Source organism: Carlito syrichta, unplaced genomic scaffold (assembly GCF_000164805.1).
Source record: "Carlito syrichta isolate Samal-C Ts95f unplaced genomic scaffold, Tarsius_syrichta-2.0.1 Scaffold305689, whole genome shotgun sequence".
Classification (NCBI taxonomy): domain Eukaryota; kingdom Metazoa; phylum Chordata; class Mammalia; order Primates; family Tarsiidae; genus Carlito; species Carlito syrichta.
In genome coordinates this window covers 418,126-429,834 of record NW_007249785.1, presented here as the reverse complement: position 1 = coordinate 429,834, position 11,709 = coordinate 418,126, and the positions used below count along the sequence as shown (strand labels likewise).

The window sequence follows — 11,709 nt, the reverse complement described above, 5'->3', positions numbered from 1 at the left end:
AAAAAAAAAAAAAAAAAAAGATTAAGTGAGAATGTAACTGGAAGTGCCTGGCATGTTGTAGGCATGTTGTAAATATTCATTCCCTTCTTTCCTCCTTAAAGACAGGCTTATATCTCTGTGTTTTTGTATCTCCATTCTGTGATCCACAAACTCAGAAACAGAAACTAAATTTTACCAGCTGTTAGCCTTTTTGGAGAATAAATAAGGAAATAAAATACCAAGCAAATAAGCAATTACAAGCATTAGTTTGATATGTCAACATTTCCTTGATACTCAGATCTGTTTTTCTCATTTCTCTATCAGCTAAATTCCCAAAAAAGTTTATAATTTTATAATCAGGCCAATACGAGATATAATTTGGAAAAACTAGTGACACTGTGCTTTATTTGAGAACAGAATAAAGAGTATGGCTGGGACTTTGCCAGGATGGTTCTTAACATTCTGCCCCAAACAGGGTATTCCTAATTTTCTAACACTGTTGGTGTAAGGCTGGGTGCTGCTCACTCCTTTGAGGATTAGAAAAAGGTTGAAATAAACTCCAAAGGTGAGGAAGGAAAATGAGCTGGTTTTCTTTTTGTTCATTTTAAAACTCTAGCCTGAAATACTGCCCAATGGATAACGAGGACCGTACACAGCAGCTCCGAAAGGCGATTTACAAGAGATTTTCTTCAACAGAATCCACTTGAAAGCGCTGATAATTTGCATCTTAGCTAAGAGCAGTTTGCTAAGAAACAGGGCAAAGTGCCTAACTAGTATTTAAAGTTGTCAGGGGGTGAGGATGTGCAAATTTAGCAGCAAAAGGCTCTCTTGTTTTGCCTCAAGGGAAAGTGATAGCGGTCAAAGGGGCCAGTTCCAAGGGCTGGTCCAGGGGGGGCCGCGGGTCTTGGAACTCTGCCACGTGCCCGTTCCGGTGGTGACCATATTCAAACTTGATCCGCAGCTCGCCAATCTTGGACTGGGGAAGGATATCTGGGATCCATTCAATGATGAATGGTGTTGGCTCCTTCTGATCTGGGGAAGTGTTGCCTAAAGAAAAAAAAAGGAACACTATTAGTAAAACTCACCTGACTCTAATGGGTGTTCCTAAAAGCAAGAAGTTTCCTGAATTTAGAACAGTATCCTCAGCTTTGATATTCAGAAGGCTATGTCGGAGCCGGGCTCGGTGGCTCAGCCTGTAATCCCATGCCTAGGGAGGCTGAGGTGAATGGATTGCCTGAGCCTATGGGTTGGAGACTTGCCTGGGCAACTTGGTGAGACCTCATCTCTACAATAAATAAAAAATTACCGGGCATGGTAGCGTGTGCCTGTAATTCCGGCAACTCGGGAGGCTGAGGCAGAAGGATCGCTGGAGCCCAGTAGGTTGAGGCTGCGGTGGCCGGGAGCGGCCACTGCACTCCAGTCTGGGTGACAGAGTGAGACTCCAACTCAAAAAAAAAATAAAAAACCTATGTCGGGTATAGAAATTTGGTGGTGATTGGGGTGTCAGATTTCCTGATCATCAGGAAGTTAAAACATATATATATATATATATATATATACACATACACACATATATACATATATATATATTTTTTTGAGTTGGAGTGTCACTCTGTCGCACAGACTTGGAGTGCAGTGGCACGCTCCTGGTCACTGCAGCCTTGACCTGCTGGGCTCCGGTGATCCTTCCACCTCAGCCTTCCAAGTAGCTGGAAACACATATATATTTAATAATGTTACTTCTTTCTTACTGATGCTGTGGCCACAGCGACAATCAGGTGGAAGATTTGATCCAAAAAAATTCAGATTCAGTAACTTCTGTCATTTAAATGAATGAAGGCTTCCATGGGTTTGAGGCCAACTGGGCAACATGGCGAGACCTCATTTCTACAGTATATCAAATTAGCCAGGTGTGGTGGCATACGCCTGTAGTCCCAGCTACTTGGAAGGCTGTGTTGGAAGGATCAATCGCCTGAAGGCAGAGGCTGCGGTGGCCGTGAGCGTGCCACTGTACTCCAACCTGGGCGACAGGGTGCAACTCCAACTCAGACAAAAAAGTAAACATAAAACAAGGATAGAGGAGAAAGATCCTAACTAATGATGTATCTACCTTTTTCTGTCAGCACTACTTACCTCTGACTTTATTTATTATTCACTTATTCCACTTTGCCCCAATTACCCCTTCTAAATTCCTTCCCTCCACTTTTTTTGCTCATTTCCTTCTCATAGTGACCAAGACATCACTTATATGATGATAAAGCTTCCACCTTCTCAGACTAATAACCTTGTGGGTTGGTGTGGTTTCGTTTCTTTTAGCTACAGTATATCAATGTTAGGTGTTACCTGGCTCTTGTTTGTCTTAAACATTTTCTAGCTTCCATTTCAAATGCCATGAAGCCTCACAGAGCTGCTACCACTAACTTTTCACTTAAATATAATGAAGGCACAGAAAAAGCTGAAAACTCAGTTAATGAACACTAAGACCAATGGTGGCATCTGGGAGTAAATATGAAACAGGTGGAGACAAATGGAGAGAAACCTACTTCAGCCACAGCGCATCCCAGCTTTCCTTCCTAAAGAGAGCCTGGGTGGAAAAGGGTAGAAAGATACCTGGTCCCTCCCACCACTTGTGCCCTGGCTAGTGCTTGTACAATGGAGCAAATACGCAGCCCCACTTCCTGTCCTCTAAAAAGCCTGACACATACCTCTCCCCACCCATTTGCCTGCATTTTTGATGACTGCAGAAAAGGACTTTGGGGGAGGGCAGGTGCATGATTAAAGCTGACTGGCAGTGGCAGAATGTATTCTGGAAGGTGCAGGCTGCACAAATAAAGCGACACAGGTGAGAGAACGAGATAGGAGAAACCCTGGGAAACTAAATGCTGGGAATCTTAAAAAGATGGCAAACATATTAAAAAAACAAAAACAAAAATGAGACAGCTGGTGTCACTTGTAATAATACTGGGCAAAGACCAGAAAATATAGCCTCCAAAAAAAGAAACTGTAAGCAGTTATCACTTATTGAAGAGACAATCAAAATTCTTAAGCAAATATAAGCAAATAGAATATATATATATAGAAAACAAGACCAAGCAGGATTTATTCCAGAAATGCAAGATGACTTCAATATTAGAAAGCTATAGGTTGGGCTCGGTGGCTCAGCCTTTAATCCCAGGTCTTTGAGAGGCGGAGGCGAATGGATTGCCTGAGTTCAAGGGTTCGAGACCAGCCCAGGCACCTTGGCGAGAACTCCTCTCAACAATAAAATAAAAAAATTAGCTGGGTGTGGTAGCATGCACCTGTAGTTCCAGCTACTTGGAAGGCTGAGGTGGAAGGATTGTTGGAGCCCAGCGGGTCGTTGTTGGGGTGGCCGTGAGTGCGCCACTGCACTCCAGACTCCAACTCAAAAAAAAAAAAAGCTATTAATGAAATTAATTGCACTAATAGGTCAAAAAATTAAACCTCAAAGATGGTAAAAAGGCATGCTATAACATTTAATATTGGTTCCTAATAAAGATGCTTAATAAACTATGAGAGTATGTCCTTAAAATAATAAAAAATTTATATGAAATCCATAACCATTGGCCCACTATTTAACAGTGAAACATACAGCAGCTTTTCCCAGAAAAGTATTCTATGAAATGTTAATGAGGCTGAGGTGAGTGGATTGTCTGAGCCCGCAGGTTCGAGACCCGCCTGGGCGGCGAGACCTCATCTCTACAATAAATCAAAAATCAGCTGGGTGTGGTAGCGCATGCCTGTAGTTCCAGCTACTTGGAAGGCTGAGGCTGAAGGATCGCCGGAGCCCAGCAGGTTGAGGCTGCGGTGGCCGGGAGTGGCCACTGCACTCCAGTTTGGATGACAGAGACTCCAACTCAAAAAAAAAAAAAAGCAAATTTATAGGACAAATTTCCAAGAGAGATACATTACATTATAAGACACTACTCCCTACTGCCTCCCTACTCCAACTGTAACATTTTCTGAAATCTGAATATATGGGTGGAACCCCAAAAAACCCAGAATTTATTTATAAAAAATTGTATATTTATTTTTACATGTTTAAACTTTAGTCACCTTCAAAGTACTCTCTGTTTGATGTACCACACGTATCGAGACACTTTCCACTGCTCAAAATGGTTTTTGAACTTGTCAATTTTGATGGCTTTTAGTACCTCTACTGTTTTTTGTTTCACCTTTTCCACAGCTGACTTTTTTTTTTTTTGAGTCAGAGTCACACTCTGTCGCCCAGACTGGAGTGCAGTGGCCGCTCCCGGCCACCGCAGCCTCGACCTGCTGGGCTCTGGCGATCCTTCCGCCTCAGCCTTCCGAGTAGCCGGAACTACAGGTGGGCGCTACCATGCTGATTTTTTGATTTATTGTAGAGATGAGGTCTTGCTGCCCGGGCGGGTCTCGAACCCGCGGGCTCAGGCAATCCACTCACCTCAGCCACCCAAAGGCGCAGGATTACAGGCTGACTTTTTTCATCTGGGGAAACAAGGGGTGAGAGCAGGTGAATAGTGAGGGTAGGGCACAGGTATTATGCCATTTTTAGTCAAAAACTGCTGAACACTCAGTGTGGGGTGGGCAGGTATACTCATAAATCACCTATCATGAAATGGGCAAACACACCAAAAGAACGTCTAAAAAAAAAAAAAAATTCACTGAAGTCAAACACACTCTCTCACAACAATGCTAGCTGGCACACTGATGTCAATGGATTCCTAGAGCACTTATCTAGTGGGGGAAGTCTGTACTACAAGGGGCCTGCCCTCCAAAAGATAATTCCAGATGTTTTTTGGTGCCCCTTGTATCTTAAAGCCAGAACAGTTTTCATATGACAAAGTTTCTTTTCCTACCAAAAACGCTATTAGTAAATCAACTGAGCATCTTACAGTCAAGGGTCTTACCATTAAAAAAAAAGTAGCATTTCTCAAACTTAACTTGACCATAGAATTTTTTTCCACAGATTATTACTATCTCTTTTTTTTTTTTTTTTGAGTTGGAGTCTCACTCTGTCGCCCAGACTGGAAAGCGGCCACCGCAGCCTCGACCTGCTGGGGGCTCCGGCGATCCTTCCGTCTCAGCCTTCCAAGTAGCTGGAACTACAGGCGTGCGCTACCGTGCCCGGCTAATTTTTTTGATTTATTGTAGAGATGAGGTCTCGCCAAGTTGCCCAGGCGGGTCTCGAACCCGCGGGCTCAGGCAATCCACTCACCTCAGCCTCCCAAAGGCGCGGGATTACAGGCTGAGCCACTGAGCCTGGCTATTACTATCTCTTTTTAAAGATAGCTGGGAAATGCTACACTGGAGAAGTTTTTACTAGATTCGGAAAAGCATGGCTATTTGCTTTTATTCATTGTTGCTCTTGAAATCTGAGCTGACTTATCAATAAAAAAATGAGATGTAAATGTTTGATAGAAAACAAAATGATCATTATTTTTCAGGTGATATTGCTGGTTTCCCAGAAGCTGCAGGGAAACAACTGATTTACTATTAACACTACTAGGACTTCATCAAGGGTGCTGATTCCCCCCCCATACCACCTAGGCTGGATTGCAGTGGTGCAATCACAGCTCACTGCAACCTCGAAATCCTGGCCTCAAACAATCCTCCTGCCTCAGCCTTCTCACTATGTAGTGATATAGGAGCATGCTAACACATGTAACTAAATTTTACAACATTACTTGTAAAGAGGGGCTCTCCATATGCTACCCAGGCTGGTCTCGGACTCCTGGGCTCAGGCAATGTTCCTACCTTGGCCTCCCAAAGTGCTAGGATTATATACTGAGCCATCATACCCAGTCCCAATTTGCAATTAAGTATACTAAAACCAAGAGGTTTCCATACACCGGCAACAACAAGTTAGAAACATGATAGATACCCCATTCATCAGAGCAGCAAACAAAAAACCCAAAAAACAAAACCCTAAGAATACAGTCATAAGAATTTGAAAACATTATTATGAATTCTAAATTTTTCCTGGAAGAATAAACGCACAATTAGAGAAACAAAAGGAGCCCACTAGAAGGACGACAAAACGAAAATAATTAAAAATCTAGCCAGCATGGCTTCATTCATTCATTTATGATGAACTAGGAACTGCGCCACTTGGAGTACAGTGACCAACGAGAGTGACAGTTTGCTGCCTGGAAGGGCTTCTAGTCTAGTCAGTGGAAAACTGCTTTAGGCTCAGCTCCACCACTTGCCAGCTGTGTAACCCTGGGCAGCTGCACCTATGTTCACCTCAGTTTTTTAGTCTCCAGATAGGGATCACAAAATCTGCCTTTCAGTGGGTTGATGAGCATTAAATCCATAAATGCATGCAAAGCACCTCAAATTATACCCAGCACAAAGCACCATAAATCGTTAAGTGCTGCTTGTTATAATTGTTGTCATTATTACTGCTATTATGCAAATACTCCAATTAAAAACAGAGAGGCCCAGATGGGGTTCCAGCTACTTGGGAGGCTGAGGTGGGAGGATCAGTTAAGCCCAAGAGTTCAAGACCAACCTGGGAAAAATAGTGAGACCCCATGCCTACAAAATTTTTTTAAAAAATCAGTTGGGTGTAGTGGTGTATACCTGAAGTCCTAGCTACTGGGGATCCTTGAGCCTATGAGTTCGAGACTGCAGTGAGCTATGATTGTGCCACTGCACTCAGCCTAGGTGACAGAGCAAGACGCTGTCACAAACAAACGAAATAGACAAAGAAAAAGCAGTTCATCAAATACAAATGACTAGTATGAAAAATTTCCCCTCATTAGTATGGAAGGAATATAAATTAAAAGAGCGACATAATATTTTTTGCCTATCAAATCAACAAAGATTAAAAGAATCTATTCCATACATGGCTAGCAGGAGTAGATTCTATAAATACTACAATCTTTCTAGAGAACAGTTTGACAAAAATCAAAGACTTAAAAATGTACATAATCTTTAACCCTCCAATATTACTTTTAGGACTTTATTCCAAAAGAATACAATCAGTTTTATTCTTTCCTCTACTGCTCTGCTAGCCATTGCGCTGTATATCCCAGAGAATATCATAAATAAGTTAGGAAATAATTAAGGATACAAAAGTTTATCTCAAAGGAAGTTAATTACACCTTTTATTAATAGCAAAAAGTTTGAAACAAATAGTGAGTTTATTATTATTGGCGCTCTAATAAATGAATTTTATGCAGCTGTTAAAAATAACAGTGTATTCATAATAGCCAAAAGGTAGAAGCAACCCAACTGTCCATCACAGAAGAATGGTTAAACAAAAAGTGGTATATACATACACTGGAATATTATTCAGCCTCAAAAAGGACATTTTGACACATGCTACAACATAAATGAATCTTGGAGACTTTATGCTAAGTGAAATACGTCAGTCACAAAAGGATAAGTATTGTATGATTTCACTTGTATGAGGTAGCTAGAGTACTCAGATTCAGATTTGAAAGAATGGTGGTTGCCAGCAGCTGGGGGAGGCAGGACTGGGGAGTTATCACTTAACAGGTACAGAGTTCCAGTTGCGGAAGATGAAAAAGTTCTGGAGATGAATGGTGGAGATCGCTATATAACCGTGTGAATGTACTTAATGACAGATAACTATATACTTAAAAATGATTAGAATGGCAAATTTTCTGTTATGTATATCTTACAACAATAAAAAAAATTAGCTTAAAAAATAACATTGGGTTTGTTGTGGTGGTTCATGCCTGTAATTCCAGCACTTTGGGAGGCTGAGGCAGGATGATTACTTGAGGCCAGGGGTTTGAGGTTACAGTGAGCTATGTTCATGTCACTGCACTCCAGCCTGGGTGACCAGAAAAACCCTGCTTCTATTTTTTTTTAAATTGAAGATAGATATGGAAAGTGGTTCATGAATATCATTAAATGGAAAAAGTAGAAAAGTAGGCTGGGCGTGGTGGCTCACACCTATAAGCCCAACACTTTGGGAGGCCGAGGTGAGAGGATTGCCTGAGCCCACAGGTTCGAGACCGAGGTGAGAGGATTGCCTGAGCCCACAGGTTCTGGGCAACTTGGCGAGACCTCCTGTCTACAATAAATCAAAAAATAGGCCGGGCGTGGTGGCACGTTCCTGTAGTGAGTTAGAAGGCTGAGGTGGAAGGATCACCTGAGCCCAGCAGCCCAGCAGGTCGAATCTGCGGTGACTGTGAGCGTGCCACTGTACTCCAGCCTGGGCAACAGAGTGAGACTACAACTCAAAAAAAAACAAAAAACAAAAAACTAGAAAAGTAGTGAAGCATAAGTATGATCATATGTTTTGGAAACTTGTCATGCACAGAAAAAAGTCTAAAAGTGCATATGCCAAAATCTGAAAGGTGATGCTGTCTATTGGGGGGTGGGATTATAGGTGGTTTTTTTTTCTTTATGCTCTATAAAGAAATGGATGATTTCTCTGTAATGAACATGTACTTCTGTAATTTCATTCTGAAAGCACTAGCTTAAGTGAAACAAATCACCGTGTCCCATGATAGCCATTACAATATGAATCAATGTGTCTTCTTTGTTTAAGGTCAAGATCCAAAGCTTCAGATAGTGGACCATACTGTATATAAGTTGACCTTCAAAGAAGATGCACTGTTGAGGTTCACTTACCAACTTTGAGAAAAGTTTTTAATTCCAAGGGTCGCAGCACTGGTTGCTTTTCTATACGACCATAGGTTTCTGCTATGCTCTCTACTTCCACTTTAGGGCATTTAAACAGCTCGTAAGTCCCATCTCGGTTCTGGATAAAGCTACGGGTGATTTCCAAGGGCATCTGGACATGAGACATTACCAAGAAAGGTGACAAACATAAAACTTTCAAAGTAGACAAATACTTGGGTGACAACAGATCTTTTATTAGTCCTTCTTGCTTGTTAAGTATATTCACATTAATTACAACTTCCCCATTTTTAAATCCTATCAACAAATCTGCTTTTCCTCCCTTACATCATTCATGGCTTTCCTTTTTCCTCTATAACCTTAATTTCAACTCCAGCTAAGCCATACTCCAACTGAATCTCTAACATCTTCATGGCTCCATGACTACTACTGGCCCAGATCTGCTCTGAAATTAGTTTTATTCCTTCCTCTACTGCTCTGCTAGCAGCATTCTTCTCCTAAGGATTCTGTCAATGATACCTATAACTCACCTCACATCCTGTATGCTTCACACTGTCCTTGAGACCAAGTCAGACTGGACTTGAAAGGAAATTCTATGGTGACCCAGAGCAAGTTAGTGAACTTTTCAGAGCCCATTTTTCTCATCTGCAGTTGATACCAGTGCATGGCTGGGAGGTTAAATAAGGTGATGTAGATAGATAACACCCAAAGACAAAAGCTCAGCAGTCATTAGCACTCCTCCCCACTTGCCTTTGCACTGGGTTGTTTCAGTGCCTCCCTGAATGCCACCCATTCCAGGTATGTCCCATGGCTCTGTGACATCCTGCATATGGCTCTGTGACATCCTGCATTTAAAAGAGTTCCTCAAGTGCCTTTAGTGTCAACAGAGGCCTTTTCTAAGGTTTGCAAGTAAGTTCTGTGACTACCAAACAACTTCTTTTTTTCCTGATCATGGTAATGCCTTGCAATTAAGCTAATCTTACTCTATCAAATTACATTATGCTGAATATTCTATACTATTCCATTACCATAGGAAAGCAAAATCCTTCTTGAATTTTCAGGATCTGCTAAAAAAAAAATGCTTAAAAATGTCTAGTGTTTTCCTGGTAAAAGAGAACGATAATTGTCATTTCTCTGATGAGAACAAAACTGCAGTTTGGGGAGGAGGGTTTAATTGTGCTGGAGCTACAGACTTCACAAATAGCTTATCATCTCAAATTATTTATATACTTTCTAGCTGCCCACCAGTTAAGTCTAGGGCTCATTATAGCTACTAGGGGATCATTATTTAATTTACAAGAAAAGAAGAAACAATGTCTTGCTTTCTGAGGCCAAAGGCAGAGAAAAAGCGTACTCCAATTTAACGTTTTTCAAGGCACAGGGAATACTCATTAAAATCAGAGTCAGAACTAAAAAGCCAGGGATGTTTCTGAATAATCTCTTAGCATGAAAAAAAGGAACTCTTTGGTGCCTGTAACTCAAGGAGCTGGTGCAGGCACACCCCCTTGCCCTTGCTTCCCTCTCTTTCCCTTGGCACTCTCCCACTACTAAAGAAAGAAACTCTTACCTCTGGGGTATCTAAGATTTGTTTAACTTGCAGGATATTAGTGATATGCCACGTGTACTTGGAAAAGGTTCCCAGTGGCAAGGCATCTTTCCGAACAAAAGCTTCAATGTAAAAAAGGGATAAAATTAGACTACCAAAAAAATAACATTTTCTTTCACTGTATTTGTTACCCAATTTCTAAAGAGTTCAGTGCAGTGCTATTATTTCCTTATAGACTCTCAGCACTTTTTTTTTTGAGTTGGGGTCTTACTCTGTCACCCAGCTTGGAGTGCAGTGCATTATCATGGCTTACCATAGCCTTGACCTCCTGGGTTCTAGTGAGCCTCCTGAGTAGCTGGGATTATAGGTGTGTGCCACCATGCCCAGCTAATTGTTTTATTTTTTTGTAGAGATGGGTCTTGCTAAGTTGCCCAGGCTGGTCTCGAATTCTTGGGCTCAAGCAGTCCTCCCACCTTGGCCTCTCAAGATGCTGAGATTACAGGTGTGAGCCAAGCACCCGACCTAGAATCTCAACACTTTTAAAAAGAAATTATTATCATTTTTTTTTGAGGTGAAGTCTCTTACTCTGTCGCCCAGGCTGGAGTGCCATGGCACACTCACGGCCACCCCAGTGTCAACCTGCTGGACTCTAGTGATCCTTCCGCCTCAGCCTTCCAAGAAGCCAGAACTACAGGCATGAGCTACTATACCTGGCTAATTTTTTATTTATTGTAGAGAAGAGGTCTCGCCAAGTTGCCGGGGCTGGTCTTGAACCCGCAGGCTCAGGCAGTCCACTCACCTCAGCCTCCCAAAGTGCTGGGATTATAGGCTGAGCCACTGATCTCGGCCTTAAAAAGAAATTCTAAGGGCAAACATATAATAGGACTTGGCAGAAATGTGGTCAACCAACTGATATGAACATGGATAACTGACATGCTGATTATGGAAGGCTTCCTGCTTCAAGCATGTGAATGGAAGTCCAACACTGAGAATTCCACAGTGATAATTTTCTAATCATAATTCTTTACATTCAAAACATCTATCACTATTCCTGCAGAAAAATCTCATACCTGTGGTAGAGTTGGGGAGCCGTTTTTTTGCACTTCCTATAGAAATTCTCTGTTGCAGAGCATCAAAAAAGGACTGAGGAATGTGGAACACCAGTGGTTCTGGTTTGCCTATGGGAAATAAGAAGAAATTCATGTAAAGAAACTCTGGACTTTCATGTGCAGGGAAAGGTGGAAGAAAAGGAACTGAGGGGCAATGATGACTAAAAATATCCTGTATAGAGAGGCCATAAGAAGGCTTTGATTGACCTCTGTGAGCCAAGCATTGTCATCAGCCCTACTCTTGATCCCTTGCAATCATAAATAGCACAGTGGACTCTTGTCATCCACCAAGGATAACTTTTCATTTTTTTCTTTTTTTTTGAGTTGGAGTCTCACTCTGTCGCCCAGACTGGAGTGCAGTGGCTGCTCCCGGCCACCTCAGCCTCGACCTGCTGGGCTCTAGCGATCCTTCCGCCTCAGCCTTCCAAGTAGCCGGAATTACAGGCATGCGCTATT

The 11,709-nt window shown here is 41.9% G+C and overlaps 1 protein-coding gene across 9 annotated transcripts in view; it reads right to left on the bottom strand.

The window, feature by feature from the left end:
• Positions 1-353: 353 nt before the first annotated feature.
• Positions 354-11,709, bottom strand: part of CUNH2orf42 (chromosome unknown C2orf42 homolog) — a 36,008-nt gene continuing 24,652 nt past the window's right edge. For 8 of the 9 annotated variants that reach the window (XM_021714645.1, XM_008062376.2, XM_008062378.2 and 5 more), the window contains 4 exons: positions 11,215-11,322; positions 10,166-10,266; positions 8,590-8,752; positions 360-1,026 (listed from right to left, as the gene is read on the bottom strand). In XM_021714645.1, the coding sequence (XP_021570320.1) occupies positions 818-1,026; positions 8,590-8,752; positions 10,166-10,266; positions 11,215-11,322 (581 nt within the window). In that variant the 3' untranslated portion in view covers positions 360-817. Of the gene's footprint in view, positions 1,027-8,589; positions 8,753-10,165; positions 10,267-11,214; positions 11,323-11,709 lie in introns of all 9 variants that reach the window. The other variant, XM_021714643.1, reaches the window with a different exon arrangement.